The sequence below is a fragment of the Dendronephthya gigantea genome, unplaced genomic scaffold, assembly GCF_004324835.1.
Source record: "Dendronephthya gigantea isolate DGI-Jeju-01 unplaced genomic scaffold, DenGig_1.0 000097F, whole genome shotgun sequence".
Classification (NCBI taxonomy): domain Eukaryota; kingdom Metazoa; phylum Cnidaria; class Anthozoa; order Malacalcyonacea; family Nephtheidae; genus Dendronephthya; species Dendronephthya gigantea.
In genome coordinates this window covers 176861-198596 of record NW_021163107.1, presented here as the reverse complement: position 1 = coordinate 198596, position 21736 = coordinate 176861, and the positions used below count along the sequence as shown (strand labels likewise).

The window sequence follows — 21736 nt, the reverse complement described above, 5'->3', positions numbered from 1 at the left end:
TATTTAGTCTTTCGTAAGATAATTTTTCAAACCATCAACTATAGCAAAATTAAACGTTTGTGTTGGTTGTAAAATGCCATCACTTCATCCGTGAAGAGGTTTCAAATAAATTGACACATAGAAACTGGTAAGGCTAAATAAAATTGATTTGCATAATCACTTTCATGCTGTATTCAAGCAAGTTGTGGTTATTAATGATGGATATTTGGGGATGGGTAACTCACCCGATCACTTTGAACTCCCCCTGCATTACTGCTGTTAATGACATAAACAAAACAAAACGCGGTCAGGAGGTAATCACTCACAACATCATCTAAAACATTTGATTCGCCAATTCCTGGACTGTCAACAATGACTATCTTATTCTACAAAAAAGCATGAAAAAAGTTAGTTAGACATAAAAAATTACCGTTGATATAGAGCATATTTACCGGTTATAAACCCGGGGTTACGGGGCTTCGGCAAAATATTTCCCTATAGTTGATTGTTACTGAGGGGAATAATGCTCTAAACATTTATAATCCACGTTTTACACGAGTGTTCTGAGGCATAAAAACACAAGGCTGTGAAGGCACGCTTTTTACCTCAGGGAAGCGGATAGTGATCAGGATTAACACGTCGTTATAGAAACACGGAGTTTGGGAGAACGAGAAATAATCAGTGGGAAAACGAGCCCGCAGTAGGGCGAGTTTTTCCACGTTATTTTTCCCAATCTCCCACAAGTGTTTGTATAACTATATAGAAACACAGGAAAAAATGTTTTCTATTTCCTTAATAATATAACTCAATAAAAAGATTTTGTACAAATATCATAATTCGATTCAATTGGATTCACAACATCGCTTCGATTGTCAGTTCGGCGAGAAAAGTCCCGTATTTCTGTACAGTTGTAGAAACACGCTTCTTGACCAATCAGAACGCACGTAGTATAAATGTTATGTTATAAATACAGTTAATAAACTGTCATATATCGATAATTCTACCCGGCAATTACAATAAAACGACAGCGTTCCGACTTTTAAGGAAATTTTCTTAGAAAAATTTGACTCTATTGAGGGGAGAGAAGAATAGTTAATAAATTATATTGTTTTCAAATGTTCTTTGTCTCAGCTTAATCAAAACAACCTCCCCCACAGTTTAAATTGTGAGAGCACAGGTAAACGACCAAATATATATAAACGTGGATTATCTTTGAAAACACTAAACTGTGACCTTTATAGTTTACAAATCGAAGCAAACACAACCCGATACAACACATTTCAGCCTCGTACCCAGGCGCTTTAATAGTAAAATATATAAGGTTGCATTCAGGTATTATATAGAGGTCAGCTAAAAAAGCAAGCACGCAAGGGTGCTTGGGGTGGTTTTGTTTGGCGAGGAAGCGCCTGGCAGAAAATGACCGATTTCTGACAAGTCGTGAACGATTTCTGAAAAACGTTTGTATTTTGCAGTTTTGTTTTCATTATTTATACTTTTTTACTGGAATCGACTATCGATGGGCTAGCTAAGTATTATGATTTATGAACGTTTCCTTTAGCGAAGGATCATCTGAAGGTACTTTTATTTAAATATTTTCCGTCGGAGTGATTATATCGTAGAGCACTCGAATAATCGCCCGGCCGTATTTACATAATTATTTACTATTGGGAAATGCGAGCGCATTTACAACATATTAAGAGGTTTCTGTTCATGACATAAAAGATAAACTCATATTCCTTTGTTTACAGGTTTAATAATCCGATGATGAATTTAACGCGATATGGCAACAACTTGAATGTCAAAGTAAATTGTTTGATTTGTGTATGATTTGTAACAAGAAATATTCAATAATAATAATCAACTTTTAACGTTTTTAAAAACCGGTGTATCTGTAAAAACCTGAATCTAATTCAAGTAATTATAGTATATAATTATATTATATTGCATTATATTGTATAATTCATTTGATTGTTTACATGTTGAAATCATTTTCTGCCAGGCGCTTCCTTTGCCAAAACCACCCCAAGCATCCCGCGCGCTCACATTTTTTTAGCGGACCTCTATACAATAACTGAATGCAACATTATTTTACTATTAAAGCGCCTGGGTACGAGGCTGCGACACATTTCGAATTGAATGAAATTATCCTGACTGTACTATATAGCTATAGTACATATATATAAAAATGTATACATAAAAATTTGCTATTTACTGCCTGCTGCACAAATTAGGATTTTCCCACTCGCGAGTCGCGTGGCTTTCACGATTAATATCCACCTCTCTAGCGGTGTATACATAGTCGCCGCTGTTGTAATGGACTACAAAAATTAATATTCAATGCTCTAGCGGTGATTACGAGGAGGGCGGTGTCCAAAATGAAAGCAAAATGTAATATCTACTGGTAAATATTAAATTAAATTAATCTCTTGATTACCTTGAGCAAATCGTGAGGCCAAAATAGTTCACATTTTTTGAAGGGTGATCCTTTTTTGCGATCACCCCTTTGATTCAAATATTCTTCCAGTTGATCAGTATAACTCTTTCCTTCTGCTGGGTCTCGTAAGATAAGCTCTTCTTTGGTTGTCTTCTCGGATTGTAAGGTACGCTTCTCTGGTTCCTGTTCATCTTTGTAATATGCTACAAGCTTTCTTACCTCTCCATATTTTAATTCACAAATAGTTGCTGTCGCAGGCAGGGTACAAGATGGAAGAATTTCTTCTCCAAGGATTAGGTTGACGAAGCTACTTTTTCCAGCGCTAGTCTCGCCTGGATGGTAAAAATGAATAAAATTGACTTTTCACCTTCGACTGCATGATTTGGGCATATTATGGTAAAACGCGGACTGGACTGGACTAGTAAAACACGGACTGGACTAAATTAGTAAAACGCGGACTGGACTAAATTAGTAAAACGCGGACTGGACTAAATTAGTAAAACACGGACTGGACTAAATTAGTAAAACGCGGACTGGACTAAATTAGTAAAACACGGACTGGACTAAATTAGTAAAACGCGGACTGGAGTGAATTAGTAAAACACGGACTGGACTAAATTAGTAAAACACGGACTGGACTAGATTAGTAAAACACGGACTGGAATCGATAAAATTTCTTTAATTTTATAGTTATTAACCCAACAAGAGATTTAAAAAGTCGTATCCCAAAGTTTTGGAAAGGAAGCGTAGAGCCTTGAACATTATTCACGATGTAAAGAAACGAGGAGCGACGAGCGTTGCTTCAAAACAAAATCGAGCAATTCTTTCAGAATCTACGCATTTTATCATCTTATGTTATGAATTACGAGCATTCAATTCAACACAAATATAATTTGAAAGGTTTCGTCCATAAATAGAGCTAAGAGGTTAGGAAGAAACAACGGTCTGTTGTTTATGTAATGATAGATCTCTTACACGAATATATATATTATGTCGATAGCAAGTCGATAACTGGTATTCTGCATAGAGTACATAAATGATACTATACAAAACGGACATTTTGTGCAGTAATCAAATCATTTTGGCGGTATACAGTATGGTATTGATTATAAGTATATTGTTTTGTATCGATTTACGCGTCGAAGTATCCACATCATAGACATAATATGCACCGCGGTTTATATTTACATTATTTACAACGCAACTATTTTGGCTATTCTTATGAAATGACGGATAAATTGGTGCCATGATATAAATGTAGTGAATGTAGTCACAGTCGTTTGACGAAGAAAAGAGACTAAACTGAGAAAATGGCGCCTGGTTTAGATGAGCAACTAAAATTATAATTTAATAGTGACAGTATCCGCGACTAACGTAACTTGAGTACTTTGAGTAATTTCCTTTTGACCTAGTTCATTATATTTTTACTGGCATAAGTCAAAATGTTTATGTTGGTAAAACGTCTGGTTGCTTAGGTATTACAAGGCATGAAAACTTTGCACTATCCTTGGACCCTAGTTGGGCTTTTTTTATCAATGTCGGAATTTTGAAGCTTGCTTCCATGTTTAAACAATGGACGCAAGCACCAAGATTTTCGATTTTTGGCGCGATTGGCGCGTAGTGGCGTCGTCCTTCGTCGACGTCGATCGGAACCATACGGAATGCCCCGGTAAAACAGTTTTCTGGCATGCATTGAGAAATTTTTGGGCAAACTATAGGCTAATACTAGGCAAATCACAATTAAAGAAATTTTATCGATTCCAGTCCGCGTTTTACTAATTTAGTCCAGTCCGCGTTTTACTAATTTAGTCCAGTCCGTGTTTTACTAGTCCAGTCCAGTCCGCGTTTTACCATATGCCCATGATCTGGAGTTTATCGTGTATTTGGATAAATATCTCGAAGGTTATGCGTCTAAGATATTTTCCCTGCATGTCATTCTATTAGGCCTAGCATTCTAAACGGGGAATTTTGGTTAAAACAATACAAAATTTCGACGGTTAAGATATAATTTTCAATAGACACGGCTTTCATGGAAAACAGGTTCAACTATATTAATGCATATAGGCTTGTACTTTTATCTTCGTTATTTTTTTTGTAACCGTTTTAAATAAAGGTTGATTGGATTGCATTGGATTGAGCTGTCGCTATATTACTTAGCCTTAGGCTAAACGAAGTACAATTATTTTAGTTCATCACAATTTAGAGTTTGTATAAACATTTGTTAAATTACCTCTTTTAATTTTTGAGAAATCGTTTTTTAATTGTAGGCAAAATGAGATTTTTCGTTTGCTAAAAAAACGAAATCACTGGAAAGGTTTGGCATATATTCAAAAATTATGGAGATCAATGCAATATAACAATGACATAATAGAATATACCAGTAAAACACTTTTGGTAAAAACCTAATTAATAAAATGTTCTCTTAAGATATCCAGGATTGATTATGGAAACTTTTCAAATTGTATCTTATAAAATTTTCAAAACAGTTTAAATGGTAATTCTAGCCATAATGTGATTTACAAAATTGAGGTCAAGGTAGTTATGTATATAGTTTAGCTTAGAATTTTCTCAATAGACCTTATGCATAATGACGTAACAAGTCGTGACGCCTGCAGAAAATTCTGGTTTTTGTAGTCACGGTGAAAAATTTATTCTTCAAAATTTCCCGCCGTGACCATTAAGACCAGAATTTCCTGCAGCTGTCACGGCTTGTTTCGTCATTATACATAAGATCTATTATAATGTTGTTTATAACTTGAGATACTTTTACTGTTGACATTTTATTAGTAATATTACCTACCGGCAATTAGAACAACATATTCTTTAACTTGGAGCTTATTCATCTTTCGCCGAATTTCATCAACAATGTTTTTGACAGAGAACTTGGTATTCAAACTCTGCAGCATTTTCTCGTCACAAGTTTTTAAAGCATCTTCCACCCTCTTATAGAGACTCAGTAATTCTGTCCGCTTCAATACATCCATGTTTTTCGCATCTGAGAATACGGAAAATGCCTGAAAATAAAAGGGAAAATACTTGTAGCCACATCTTTTATACCAAATATTTTTAAATATAATATTGATTTTTAAACTAGAAACACATGCATGCAGCAACCCCGCGTCATTTTAAACTGCTTGTTTCCGTCATTTCAAAACCACCCCAAAGAAAACTGAAAGAGGTGAAGGCGCACCGATTCACTGTAAATACTGTGGCACAACACACGTTCGACAGAAGGAACGCTGCCCTGCGTTCGGAAAGACATGAAAGAATTGTGGTAGTAATCATTTTTCCCGAGTGTAGCTTAATTTCAGAAAACAAAAACTATTCGAACGAAGCCTCTACACAATGTTACTGAAAATGTTTCAAGTGACTCGGGCGATTCTGTGATGACAGTCGAGTTATCGCCATCAGAATGTGTTTTGACTGTCCAAGATACGCCTCCATACCAATCACGACTAGTAACAGAAATGAAGATCAAAGGTGGAAACGAAGCCACGTTCCAAATTGATACGGGCGCAACATGCAATGTGTTGAAAAAAAGCGCGTTTAAAGGGACAAAATATGAACGGACCATTCAACGTGACAGCAGACCACCTACCATGGATAGCGAAACGGTTGACCCAAGTGTGATGGGTTTCACTCGACAAGAAATTTTTGACAAGTACAGCGACGTTTTCGAAGGACTGGGTGCGTTAGGTCCAGACCTACATCCCAAGACAGACCCAAATGTGTGATTGAACGAACCGAGTTCCCGACCGAGTGGGTCAGCAGCATTGTGGCGAACCGAAAACCCAACGGAAACTTAGGTTGTGCCTCGCCCTTCGACCATTGAACAAAGCTTTGAAACGATGTCACCACCCTATGCCTAACATCGAAGACGTCCTTCCCGAGCTTGCACATGCCAAAGTCTTCACCAAGGTGGACTATCGTAACGGGTATTGGCAAATCAAGTTGGACGAAGAGTCCTCCCTGCTGACCGCCTTCAATACCCCGTTCGGCAGATATAGATGGAAACGGATGCCCTTTGGAATCTCCCCAGCTGGAGAAATTTTTCAACAACGTTTGGACGAAGCCTTCGATGGATTAGAAGGAGTAAGAACAGTGGCTGATGACATCCTCATCACCGGTAATGGAGCAACCATGACAGAGGCTGTCGTTGATCATGACCGAAAGCTCAGTATGTTACTTGATCGATGTTATTTTAACTGATGCTGAAAAGAACTATGCGCAAATTGAAAAAGAACTTCTAGCAATAGTATACGGAAAGGAACGCTTCCACCAATTTACTTATGGACGACCAGTCATAATCGAATCGGATCACAAACCCCTAGAAGCCATCCACCAGAAGCCTTTAACAGCAGCACCCCGCCGCCTTCAGAAAATGATGATGCGATTACAGCACTACGACGTCAATATCCAGTATAAAAAGGGTGCAGAACTGTACTTAGCAGACACTCTAAGCCACCACCACTTGGAGCATACTATACCTACACTAATCATGATGAAATTCAAGCCCATGCATCAACTGTCTGATGCCGAACACATCTCCGAAGACGTTTTAAAAGACGATAAACCAGGAGAAATCAACCAACTCCTTGCAAGCGAAGCAACACTCACGCAATTTAAGGAAGAAACCAACGCAGATCCCGCACTACAGAAAGTCAAAACCTTCATCTTACCTGGATGGCCTGCAAACCCGAAGACCCTGGACCTAACAACAGCACCGTACTTTCACATCAGAGATGAGCTGGGAGTCTAAGACGGCCTCGTGTTCCGAGGAGACAGGTTAGTCATACCAAAGACGCTAAGAAAGCAGATGCTACACGAGCTACACCTAGCCCATCAAGGAATTGAATCCAGCACACCTAGAGCTAGAGAGACAATCTATTGGCTACACATAAATCAGGAACTTAAAGACCATATTTCTCGCTGCGAAGCCTGCTCAAGCTTCAACACAAAGCAGCAAAAAGAACCACTCATTACGCACGAAACACGAGACAGTAGGCTGTGATCTATTCGAGTTTGATAACAAAGAGTACCTAGTGACTGTCGATTAATTTTCATATTTTTTCGAGATCGACCCACTCGAACAACCGACGTCTAAAGCCGTAATAAAGAAGCTTAAAGCCCACTTTGCCCGATACGGCATCCCGGAAACCTTAGTGACTGATAACGGGACCCAATTTACAAGCGACAAGTTCACCGAATTCGCATCAAATTACGGTTTTACCCACAAGCGTACCAGCCCCTACCACCACCAATCAAACGGCAAAGCAGAATCAGCCGTTAAACAAGCAAAGAAACTCTTGAGAACATGCAAAGATTCTGGAGACGACCCATACCTCGCATTGCTGGTCATCCGGAACACAACGCAGACAACACACGAAACGAGCCCGGCGCAACGCAAACGCAATTTCCACTAAACTAGCTAAACCACAATTAAACAAAGATTCCGGACGTCGTATCCAGAAGACACAAGAACGGCAAAGACAATACTACAATCGTGGAGCCCGTAAACTAAGCCTATTAAAAGACAGAGACACTGTAAGAATACAACCGATCAAAATTGGCGAGAAAAGATGGGAAAATGGTCGCGTTATTCGGCGAGTCGGAATACGCTCGTACGCTGTAGAATGCAACGGACGAACTTACATCAGAAACAGGAAATTCCTGCGCAAATCGGAAGAAAAGTACGATGATAACTCGGATGATGATGAGCCTGCGGCTATCTGTGAGAAAGACCCCACGGCAGATACCACTCCGGAAGCTGGAGTTAACGAAAGAGCCGAAGCACAATTAGCTACCAATGGCCGCAGTGGGTGAAACAAATGCAAGAGGACCCCAAACGAACGACGGCATCACAAGAACACCCAGCGGACGAATCGTGACCAGGCCTACAAGATTTGGACTTGAAAAATAGAACTTATGGAACTGTACAAACAAACACTAGAAACTGACCAGTTCTCCATAAAGAAGGGAGGATGTTACACGTATTACGTTGAGTTTTGTTGACAGTAAATTATAGTCACGTGGCTATATCGTATGGCTAGGAAACACGTTTTACCAGGAATTGGAGCTCGTGGACATAAAACGAAAGTAAACTATTACTGTTTAAGATAGAAGTTTGAGCTACTTTTAAACCATTATTATGTATAAAATAAAGCTACAAAACACAACTGAAGCAAAATATTTCATGACTTACGCCTGACAAACACAACTGAAGCAAAATATTTCCTGACTTACGCCTGTATTCTAAAAGCTTACTCACACACAAGTTACTCACACACAAGTTTTTAATAATCCCCGAGCCGGTGCGGAGCACCGTGCGAGGGTACTAATTCCGCTCGGATATTTACACCCAGGATGTGCAAAGGCGAAATCAAATTAAAGTTGTCCGCCATTATGCAATGGACGTCACCCCATGGACGGTGTTCTACCTTATGCGCTTGCACCAGCGTAAACTACTAAGCTCTTGATTGGTCGAGACAAATATTTGTATTTTTAAACCTGTATAACTGTCATTTCGCAAAATTTTGAAGAAACTTATAAATATATTTTCATATTATTTATATTTTCATAAATATGGAATATATATATATTTAATTACATTAGAGGGAAACTCGAATGTGGTCAGGACTTTTTACGGTTTAACAAAAAAAAAACAAGACTAAATTTTCGACTGAATTCAACGTGTATAATGAAGTTGGAAGATTTTACACAGGAAAATAAGACCCGGCACATGTATAAAAAGTCATTCTTTTGTGGTAAACCATAGGCGGCCCAGAACTGATCTCACTGACCTCGCGCTACGCTCATGTTGTCTGAACAGTCTTATATTATGACAAGGTAGGCAACTCTCACGCCAAATAAGCTAAAAACGCACGACGGTTGACCCAAACACCTTCACAAAACCGCAAATATTTCGTAAAAATATGGCGAATGAGAAAAAAAAAAGTACAACACATTAAACTTGAATAATTTTACTACATTTATGCTATATTTTTAGCATTCAAATGTATTCCTATGCATGTATAAAACGTGAATGTTTTTTGGGTTTCTGTCAAACATATTTCAAAACCTATGCTGGGGACACCTTGCCTATACCTTCGTCATATTTCTAAATTGAGAATAGAAAGCTGATTGGCTCTTTTTAAACGACAACCAATCAGCTTTTTATTCTCAATTTAAAAATATGACGAAGGTATAGGCAAGGCACAGATTAACACCCAGATGTCTCACTTCTGACTCAAAAGCGTAAGCGATTCGTCACTGCGCATCGCTTTCTGCGCACGCTTAGCAAGTGACTAGAGGCATTCACCCCCCCGAAATAAAATTTCAAAATGGAGACGAACTGAATTGAAGTGAAAAACTGCACGATGTGTCTAATGAATCGGAATATATGTACATTTATTGATTTGTACAGGAAGTGCCATTCAATGTAAAGATATTCAAACACTTTTTAAAAGAAATATGTTTGAAATTATGGAGATTTCTACTGCTTATAATTTTCCGCTCCTACGACAATCGAAAAAAGATAGAACACTCGTACAATTTTGAAAACGAGGTACTCTAAACTCACTTTTCCAAAGCGCGTATAGATCATGATGGATTCAGACACAAACTTAACTACACAGTCGCTTTCTCTAGCAAATGAGAGGAGGTTTTTTTCCATGTATAAAATAGTTCGGCTCCATTTTGAAATTTCGGGGGGGGGGAATGCCTCTAGTCACTTGCTGAGCAAGCGCTTACGCTTTTTTAATCAGAAGTGAGACATCTGGGTAATCTGTGGGCAAGGTGTCCCAAGCATAGGTTTTGAAATATATTTGCCAGAAACCCAAAAAACATTCAGGTTTTATACATGCATAGGAATACATTTGAATGCTAAAAATATAGGATAAATGTAGTAAAATTATTCAAGTTTAATGTGTTGTACTTTTTTTCTTCTCATTCGCCATATTTTTACGAAATATTTGCGGTTTTGTGAAGGTGTTTGGGTCAACCGTCGTGCGTTTTTAGCTTATTTGGCGTGAGAGTTGCCAACCTTGTCATAATATAAGACTGTTCAGACAACATGAGCGTAGCGCGAGGTCAGTGAGATCAGTTCTGGGCCGCCTATGGGTAAACACAACTTTAGTATTCTCAAACTTATTTCACTACAAATCTGAATGTGTTATGTTATAGACGACATTATAATTTCATTTATAAACTCAGTTTTTTCAAAATATTCGCGTGCAAAAACCAGTTGAGGCGTAAACATAAAACTTCGGAACTCGTATGAGACGTCTGATGTTATATTTCAAGGTAATTAATAATTAAAATAATTTACCATAACAGTGACTATAGATGAGTAACTTAACTTCCAGAAAATGGTTAGAATCTTGTAGTATTTTTGCCTTTTTTTCACAAAAATATGAGGGTAAACTTTGATTGTTTGAAAATATAAGGCCGTTGCGATGTTGGTTGCGAGTTGCTATGACTACAGTGCTTCCACTTCCAGAAATTTATTTCCATACTTCTCTTTTCACATAGTAACAATACAAAAGTACCCTCCAAACACCCCAGCCCACACAAAATTTTCCAACTATCATGTCACCATCCCTATGCTTAACTAATTTCGCTTAACCGAGGCGAGGCGAGGGGTTGCTGCATGCATGTATTTCTAGTTTTAATAATAAAACTCACACTCAATGAGCAGAGGTTCATTACTCAAAAGTGCAACTCTGTACTCACTGAGTATTCTTTCACTCTCAATGAGTGGAAAGTTACACTTGCTCTCGGACCATTCACAAACGGCACTCACTCTCGAAGTAGAGGAGTGGAATATGAGTGTAGGTCATACCTCCCTTGAACCACACTCAGACAAAGTTGTGATAAACAATATGGCGAATCTATGGCTTGAAAGATTGCAACAATTGGACAATTTGCAACGCAATAACAAAAAGGAGAACAGAAATTAGTATTTCAACTATGAAATTTATGATGAAGAACAATTTAGAAGCAGATTTAGATCAACTAAGGATGGTTTTCGCGGGAGATGTTTGACTTATTATAGAGGCAGACATATCTGCTCATAACGAACGGGGGAATCCAATTCCTGCAGAAGTTAAGTTTTTATTCACTTTACGTTATTACGCCACTGGCACGTTTCCGGAAGCATATCTATGTGGAAGCGGACCTATGTGACATATCACAACCGTCTGCAAGCCGTATGATTAAGCGCGTATCTGAGGCCATTGCTCGACTGAAAGTTCATTATACAGGGTGTATCAGAAAAAACTAGAAGATTTTAAAATGTTCAGAAAACTATCATTGTATCAAAATATCTCAAAAATATATTTACGTCTAAGTATTTTAGCATCTTCTGGCTTATCTAAGAGTAAAAACTAGCAGAAAAATTAACCTCGAAAAGCGGGAGAACGGTTTGTAAAAGCCTCATTTTTTACCGCTTGTGCAAAGAAAATGAGACGTTGAAAATACAAGTTCAGTTAAAGAGGTGAAAGTTTGGAATCTTTTGTGCAATGTATCGCAATTTTAAAAAATTTGATAAACATTAGGTCCGCCGCGAAACGTTTCAAAATTGGATTTTTTCCCCCCGTTTACTCCGCTCTCTCGTAACTTTTTACAGGCAAGAATGATTACATGCATGAGTGATAGTTGGAATGACGTACTTAAACATAACTAACAATGAATACTCTTGTTTTATTGTTTTCATTTAACAAACAGTGCTCGTAATTACGTCATTCCAACTATCACTCCTGCATGTAATCATTCTCGCGTGTAAAAAGTTACGAGAGAGCGGAGTAAACGGGGGAAAAAATCCAATTTTGAAACGTTTCGCGGCGGACCTAATGTTCATAAAATTTTTTGAAATTGCGATACATTGCACAAAAGATTCCAAACTTTCACCTCTTTAAGGCCCTGTTCATATGACCCCGCTTACCGGGACGTCTCGCTTACCTATGATCTCGTCGTGTGTTACTTTACTAGTAAAACTTACAACGCGTTCATATGGGAAAACGAATTGTCCCGCTAGCCGGGATCTCGCCTTTGAGAGGCGAGATCATAGGTAGACGGGATAAATCGATTCCCATATGAACGCGCTATCCCGCTTGGTGGGATGAAATCTAAACACTATAAATACCCGATTTTAACGCTAATTTGCACGATTTTTAGCAAATTTTACGTTTGGGTTAGTACAAATTATCAAAAATATTGCTTAACTAATGTCCTACGCTGCAAAACAATCATTAAAGGCAAAAAAAATCGCGTTAGCGATCGTTTTATTCTGTATCGATGAAAATTATTTCCACAAAGTTACCATGGAAACGAAGAATTTTTATCTCGGCAAGCGGGATGAAAACACCATATGAACACATGGAACTTTTCATCTCGCTAGGTGAGACATCTCAGTAAGCGGGATCATATGAACAGGGCCTAACTGAACTTGGATTTTCAACGTCTCATTTTCTTTGCACAAGCGGTTAAAAATGAGGCTTTTACAAACCGTTCTCCCGCTTTTCGAGGTTAATTTTTCAGCTAGTTTTTACTCTTAGATAAGCCAGAAGATGCTAAAATACTTAGACGTAAATATATTTTTGAGATATCTTGATAAAATGATAGTTTTCTGAACATTTTAAAATCTTCTAGTTTTTTCTGATACACCCTGTATATCAAATTTCCTGCTGTTGAAATGCTACAGCAACCAAACTTGAATTTTGGAGAATATGCTCGTTTCCTAATGTTGTTGGGGCGATTGATTGTACCCATATAAAAATTCCATGCCCAGGAGGAGAAAACGCAGAATTGCTTAGAAATCGGAAGGGTTTTTTTTTCACTGAATATTCAAGCAGTTTCTGGGCCAAATCTAGAAATACAGAACATCGTTGTGCGGTGGCCAGGCAGCGGCAGTGTGCACGACTCGAGAATATTTGATAATAGTCGCTTGTGCGCTCAGTTTGAGCGTGGTGACATCCAAGGCATGCTTCTGGACACTCGCCTGACTGTTAAACTCTTCTGTCAGAGTTACCCAGGCTTTATTTTTTTGCGGTATACTTTTGTAATCGTTCCTTTTGTTCTCAAGGACACACTTATGCTTCGCAACTAATTCTGTTATAAGCGACTTCTCTAATTCAGAAAAATACTGTCTTATTTGGGACATCTTGCCTGTATTACATGGTTATGCAGTATCCTGTCTGCACTAAAGTAAGCTACACTTCCTTGATTTTGATAACAAAGGCGAGTGCGACTCATATAAGTTATACTTGAGTGACCTCAGTGAATACAAATTGAACAACATTTGTTGAGGATGAGTGTTACCTCAATGAGCAGAACATATTGCTCACCCTCCACTCATGCTCACACTTCAACTCTTCTTGAGTACACCTGACTGGAATGGCACTAAAGTGTTAGTGTGAGTAAGCTTTCAGAATACAGCCGTTAGCCACCCTAACCCTCTAAGCTTAATCACATTATGAAATGACTTAAATATAAAGTTGATGTTTCAAATTTTTCCCAAAACAAACACAATCAGATAAAAGGTGAAGTGAAATCGCCCACTTTCCTGCTGCATTAGCTACGTTGCATGCATTTTATAGACTTTCACAGCTTAAGTGAGAGTTAATACTTCACTATAGCTAAACTGTCAAAACTTCAAAAAAGCACAAATAATTTAAATCCCCAAGTACTAAAAGTTGAATTTTTTCCGATTATTGAATTTATGCAGTGATTGCAGTCGACTCTATAAAAACCTTAAAGTGATATTTGTTGTTTCTCTATATTTAAACAGCTAACCACCAGTTCAAAATAGGCTTTTTACTCGGGCTTTCCACGGGAAATGCCCGAGGTATAAAATGGGCTTCGGTTTTCCTTTTTTTTTTTTTGTGTTCATCGCGAAATCGCAGTCAAGACAAAAACACGCATGTGCAAAGGAACATATATGGTCAACACAGGATAATAACTGTGTTTAACATTAACAGTGATTCAAATATGGCGTATTGTAGGTGTGAATTTTTGTCCCACAAAGTCAACACAAATATTGTGTATAACAAGCTCAATGCATACACAAAATGTGTGTACATCGTTCAATATAGATGTATACATGTACGAAAAGAGCTTTTTCGGGTATTCAAGCGTTATGAGAGATCAATTTATGATAGATCAATTTTACGTATCTAACGTAAGCGAACATATATGAGGGGATTCATCATCGGGAACCATGCTGTAGTAACTGAGTTATCTAATATTATTCCACTGAAGGATGTACGCGCATTGCATTTTGTACTTATCTGCGATAATGCACCAGCTCAACCAACCAAAATAAGAAGAATTACAGTTACAATGCGAATTTTGGAAAGTGTCAAAAGGAATAGAAAGGTTAGACTATTTGTTTTATAATCATATTTATGGAGACAATGGTGTATTGTTTATATGCCAATATTAGAATGTATGAAAATGGAGCAAAGTGTTTAAATTGTTGTGAACAAGTATATCAATGTAGTTTATTGTGTTCTTGTAATAAAGTGATGTGTTCTTTCAAAAGCAAGATTCATTTGGAAAATTATTACAAATATAAATTAAGTGGGGACATAGAAAAAAATCCTGGGCCTTTAGTGTATGTCGACCCAAACAAAACAATAGCAGCTCCATATAGTCAAGGCAATCAGCTGCTTTTTGGGCAGAATGCAGGGCAGCAATGTGTTGCAATGAGTTTGTGCTCATTGATTTACAGTTACACAATTAAATGTATCAGTTCTGCGAATGACCTTGTAGAAATAATGAATATTGGTAACAAGTTGTATTCAAGATCGTCACAATTAGTCGGACAGGCATTTTTAATGCAATCAGAATTACCAACAATATTAAATATCTTTGATACTGATTACCAGTTAGGGTACAGTGAAAGCTACTCAGGTACTGTTAAGCAAGAAAGTTCTACAGAGGGGTATCAATACTGTACCTCATTGCAAGAAGCTTTTGAGTGCCTTATATCTGATAACTACACCTATTTCATATTAATGGTGGGGTGTATTGGAGTTGCAATTTATTGTAATCATGGTGATATTATATTTTTAGGTCATTGGTAAAGATACTGATGACAAAGAATTGACTATAAAAATGGGAGATGAAGTCCTTTCGAGCTTGTTAAACATTTAGGGGTTTTAGCACTGGATGAAGATGCCTTAGCGGAACATTTGCTATTTGTCAATAATGTCACGTTAACGTACGAAAAGAGCAGTTCATTGGCAATAGCTTTTTGTTAATTTCTGCTTTTATAGTTGTGTGTATTTAATTTACAATTTTGTTGTGTGTATTAAAATTTCTATATCATACCTTCATGGGTTTTATTACTCGCGCTACCTGTGGTAGCCGAGTCTAGGTTTCGCGATTGTTAATTTTTTTTCGTGTCGCAGGCTTAGTCTTCCGCGCGGACAGTCGCGTATTTAGAGTGTATTCAGTGTATCAATATAGCTCAGTTTCAGTTCAGTGTATTTATTGAATACATAGCCCGAGTTAACGCCTACCCGGCGTCTTGTATTTAAATGTTTTTCGTTCAAAACGCATATCAGCTTTTGCAACAACTGTGGCTCCTCGTTTAATGAAGGGTAAGGTGGAACTGACTTCAAAAGGTGAAAAGCAAAATTGCTGTGTTTGTATTTCATTGATTGATTGATATTTGCAATAAAAAACAACAGGTATTGTTATATAGGTGCTGTGTATTTTAAATGTTATTGGTTCATTCGTAGTCACGTAACTTTAATTATCACGCTTTTGGTGATATCAAACAATAGCTAAATTAAGAGATATTCTGAATCACAGCAGGGTATTGTGACAGAACATAATGGGATCCAAAGTTGCCCAAATTCCATGCCATGGACCTTGGACGTTCAATCGTCATAGCATTTGTGTGCATGCGTCAAATTTGAACGAGTGAAGACAGGAACACCTTCCTGATTAGATAAGACAAAAAGTGTGTATATCAATAAGAATCCGAGCAACAGACATTTTTCATTATAGACTACTTTTATATCTATTCAAGGATATGAGCTGAAAAGAGCGTACTGAAATTAGAAGAAATGCAAAGTTTGGTTGCGAAATGTTTTAAATTGCCGGATATATAGCCTTGCAAAGGTTACAAGTTTGTGTTCTTTTTTACAACAAACAAGGAAATTGTTGCCACATTCATGCCAAAAATGGTACCAATTTCCGTTCGATAAAGTATACAAATTTGCAAACCTTGCAAGGCTATACTTCCCGCATTTCAAAACATTTGGCAACCAAACGTTGCTCTTCTACTAATTGTAGTACGCTCTTTTCAGCTGTGGTGATTTAATGGCATTTCCTTGAATAGATAGAAAAGTAGTCTATAATGTAAAACGTCTATTTACGTGCAATTTCGCAAACTTCTTTGTAAAAGCGTTTTATAAACTTTTAACAAAATAAAATGTGGAAAAAATACGGTAACAAACCGGGATACCGTGCAAGCTGGAACAAATCATTATCCGTAAGCTTTTATTGTTTATGAGCTTGGTATGTCATTTTGCAATGACCCGACTATACTACACTACGCTCTGAAGCTTTGAATATTTTTCGAATGCAATTATCGATTGAATATTCGAAAGATAACAAAGATATCCTTTGTTAATTATTCAGAAGAATAACGGACATTATGATATACCACTTGTCAAAGTTTGGTGTTCGTAGCATTTCATTGGTCGAGAACGAATGACGTGAGAGTGACGAAATTTTGATGTCGTCCACGCGACCCTCTGTTGAGTGAGATATCGTGTTATTTCCCATGGGTAATAACAACTTCAATCACGTGTGGCGCGCCTGGACATTTTCAAATTATGTCTTTTACGATTTATATTTCGTTGTTTACCTTGTTGTTTAGTTTTTCGTTGACAAGTGGTATATAATAAAACTCTTTTACCGAGACCTCAGAAAACATTCAACACTTATTTACTGCGAACGAAGGAAACATTATGTTTTGTGGACTCGAGACCTGCGATATTTGACCTGCGATGGTCGAGGGTCCATAAAACATAATGTGTTCTGAGTTCTCGGTAAATAGGTTTTTTAGTATATACCACTTGCCAAAGAAAAACCAAACTGCAAGGTAAACAACGAAATATCTATTCATAAAAGACATAATTCAAATGGATAAACAGTCTAAAGGTCGCACGTCCAGGTGCGCTGCACCTGATTAAAGTTGTTATTTCCCATGAGATAACTCCCATGAGATAACACGTTATCTCACTCTGCAGAGGGTGGCGCGGGCGACATCAAAATTACACCAAACTTTGACAAGTGGCATACAATAATATTCTTTGTGGGTGTACAAAAAATAATGTTTCCCTTGGTCGCAGTAAATATTAAGTGTTCAATGTTTACTCCGCTTTTTGTTATTTTAGAATAGATGCACTACTTTAGCTCTATTATTTGGCTGGCTTAGGTGATTATTAATTTTGCTTTGTTTGAAATGGCGAGGGCTAATGCATACTGTATTTAAGTTATATTTGAAACTGTTTGTTTTAACAAACATGCAATTATATATACTGATTCGCGATTTCTGGGTAATGAACCCACAAGAGTTTGCTAGTGTATGCGTTATGTCAACTGTACATAATTTTATGTAAATTGCATGATACTTTTGTAAATTGAAAGCATTAGCGTCGAGTTAACGCGTCTCAGATCTTATATAACAGGTAATACAGTACGAAATCAAACATTTTCTACTGAAGTACCGTTTGGTGTTTGTTCCAAATTTCAGAATGCACAGTTCGTTTGGGCAAGTCATCCTTTACTATTAAAAATTTGAAAAATCTGAGCTAATAGCTACGAATCTTTGATATGTTTAAAAATGCCTTAAAATCGCTCTACCAAAGCGGATTAAGGAATGTGTCCTTCCCACACATTACACGACTCTCAGAATTGGACACATTAATTCTACGAAACACAAGTCGAATTAACAGAAGAAAAATGACTATTTAAAATTAATGCAATTACCAGAAATCTTATTGGGCAAACACGGCTAATATGTATAGCTACTTAGCAAACATTCGGTGAAAATATCACCAGTTTTGTACGGTGTAATTCTGCTTAATATCACACATCTATTCATGAAGATTACCTCTCCGAGTGTCCAATCAGACAATTTTTGAGATTCAGCAATTTTTTCATACACTCTTGCACGAGCATCATCGGTTGTCCTTACCCCAACAGAAGATATTCCCAAATTTGTCATGAGATTTCCTAGCTCGCCAAAGCCATATGATTCGATCTTTGAAACTAAATTTGCATCGGCCATGTTCTGATTTATGCACTGATCAAGAATACGACTTGAATAAAGTGCAAGTGTTCCGAACGGTGGAGTAGAGTATGTTCAAGACCAAATGGTAAGTGAGTAAATATTTGGCACTGATAGTCGTTCTTTATGAGTATATCTCCCGCAGACAAGTTCACAGAGGCACACAAAATGTTGACCAATCAGCGCGTTTGTTGACATGTCGTCAAGAATAATCGAAATGCGTGAAATTCCCTAAATTTGAACAGGAGTAAAAAATAAAATCATGACTTAAGGCTTCCGCAGTATTCAATATTTACTTTTTCACTCTAAAGCCACAGAAAACTGATAGCGATAGCGATTATGTTTTGCAATTTCAAAATTGATCAAGAACGAAAAATCTACCTATAAAATTTACTTTTATGAAAGCCGTGTCCTTATATAACCCCTGGATATTTTACTTGATTTACTTACATTTTTTGTCAAAAACACAGGTCGCCGCAAGAACGACAATTGGGGGGGAGGGTCAGATATTTATATATTCCTTATCACATGTGTGAACATTCGTGAACGTTCTACGATTAATTCTATATATAAAGCTTTGTTGCCAGTTAAACAAACTTGCGCATGCTCAGACAAAATGCCCACCCAACTGTTGCCATGCAAAATTCAAATAAGAATATTTAAACCAGTGGTTACTATCGCATGGAAATTGCAGAGTACAAACTGCATGCATTTCTTTTTTACTTGCTAAACTATATTAACACATAATATTCTCGTACGTTTCTAACAAAGCGCTCACAGGGCTTCTTGTTTGTTCTCGTCATCGTCCTTGTCGAAATTGGTGCATCACATCTTCTGTGACTAAAGTTGTTAAAAAATTTTTCAATCCTAATATTACTATTGACGGTAGTTTGGAACAGCAATCTGCCTAGCTTTTATGATTTGAAAAACACTAAGATCCTTTCCGCCACCATTTCAATGCTTAACGGTAGAACAGTTAATAGAATATACATGGTTTGAAGACTAAATAAAAGTACAATACAACTCATTAACTATGTTATCGTCCTGGTTTATGCAAAAAAATGGTTTATTTCTCGTCACGTGTCGCTTGTATTTTAGCCAAATTTACCAATAGCATTTGTCTTCATAAGCTCATCAACCTTGACTTGGAAAATATTTTAATGATAAGATAGTTGCTATTGGTTTATCTGTGCAAAATACAATAGACATGTGATGAGAAAGGAACCTTTTTTTCATAAATCTACCTCAACATAGTTAATTGTAGTCTTATATGGTCTCCAAACCATGTATATTCTATCATAAACTGTGATGGTAGTATAGGTTTGAATTTGATGGGTGCTCCTAGTGTAACCAGATTTGGTACATTTTTTCTACTAGAGCTAGTCAGATGCACACGGACAACCCCAGATGATTTTATTCATACCACAATTAGAACAGTGAGGGGAAGTTTAACTAGATCTAGATTTTACCAGTTTTGGCTTCGGTAGGATTGGTAGATTTTTGAATAAATAAAATTATTAACAAAACCTTTCCTTAAAAGAATGATTAATCAAAGGCCTGTAACAATGTTTGTATTTTTTTATATCGAGTAACTTACAAACCATGCTTCTCCATTGTCATGGGTCCCAATAAAGGAAGCACTTGGTTTGTCACTACCATTTGCATTCTACACAGGTTGATGAGGCTCCACTTTGTTGTACGTTTTAATTGCCATTTAGCTTAGGGTTGTTGAACTGTAACATTTGAGGGATGTAAAGGCTGGGATTTAAATTTGTTTGTGAGGAATTCAGCTTACTTGACTTTCAATTGTTTTTCTGAATTTCATTTTACTGCTAAAATATAAATTTTTAGATGAAATTATGAAGATTGTTCTTGTATGCAAAAATTATTTTGCTTTATTTAATGCAATACCATGTGTACAGTTTCATTTGTCCCTGTTGGTGCTAACTGCTGAATGGAAATTTCTATGGCATGCTCATAAAATTTTTTAATGGTTTTAACTTACTGAAACCAGGCCGGGTATATAATTGTGAAAATAATTGTGGGAATTAAAAAGGTTGAGAAAATAAATATCTTAACACTTGCAAATTGCTGAAAGAACCATGACTTTTATTAATGCCCATTCTGGACAAAAATAAATTCCAAGATTTAAGATATTTGCAAAGGATTTTCAACAACTTAAATGTTAATTTGGTCATGCTGCTTAACATATGCTAAGATTTCTAATAAAGAGAAAAATCTTGGGATTTTAAATTTGTTAAAAGTTTATGAAAATAAAGTTCAAAAATAAAAAATAAAGAAGACATTGTATATCCACAAATTGCAAAGCATACAGTATTCAAAATGGAACATAGTCAATTGACAAATAAAGCAGGTCAACATAAATGTCAATTTCATGCCCTCTGTATTAACTCTGAATATATTCATAGTTGTTATATCAATTTATACAACAATTATATATCGGATAAAATTTTTGCACAAGTTTATCTTAAGCGTGCTATCGCACACGTTTTTTGAACTCTGATTGGTTAAGCCTAAAAATGTAAACAAACGATCTGATTGGTTAACGTGTACCATATACAAGTAATACAATTTGTATACAGGTGTTAGAACAATAAAGATCAAAGATAAGAAGTTGTCATATCATATTATTATTGTTATAACAATAAAAATCAAATAATTGAAAAGTGACTAGCAACAGCAGGCCATATTGCTAATAGACCAGTTTGCCAGGACAGTCTGCATTCTATAGCAATTGTATACATACTAATTTCATATTACAAATTTATTTCAGCTACGTAAATTAGCTTGTAGGTACGTACACCATGTAAGTATTTAATACTGCAAAGATTTGGGTCTGTTAACACAGGCCTCAATCTGTGCAATAAACAAAGTTCAATTTGTTTGATGTCACCATGCGAGTGTACAAGAATATTATTTCAGATAGCCGGAATGTATTTTGCTCTCTTTTAAATTGTTTTATAGTAGCTGCTAACCGGACTAAATACTTTAGCAAA

The 21736-nt window shown here is 36.7% G+C and overlaps 1 protein-coding gene across 1 annotated transcript in view; it reads right to left on the bottom strand.

Moving 5' to 3' along the window:
* LOC114534129 overlaps positions 1-21736 on the bottom strand; it is a 65488-nt gene that overhangs the window by 42897 nt on the left and 855 nt on the right. The window contains exons 2-7 of the mRNA XM_028555676.1: positions 20317-20551; positions 19478-19559; positions 18543-18950; positions 5214-5427; positions 2414-2745; positions 225-365 (exon numbers count right to left, since the gene is read on the bottom strand). Of these exons, the coding sequence (XP_028411477.1) occupies positions 225-365; positions 2414-2745; positions 5214-5427; positions 18543-18719 (864 nt within the window). The 5' untranslated portion in view covers positions 18720-18950; positions 19478-19559; positions 20317-20551. The remainder of the gene's footprint in view (positions 1-224; positions 366-2413; positions 2746-5213; positions 5428-18542; positions 18951-19477; positions 19560-20316; positions 20552-21736) is intronic.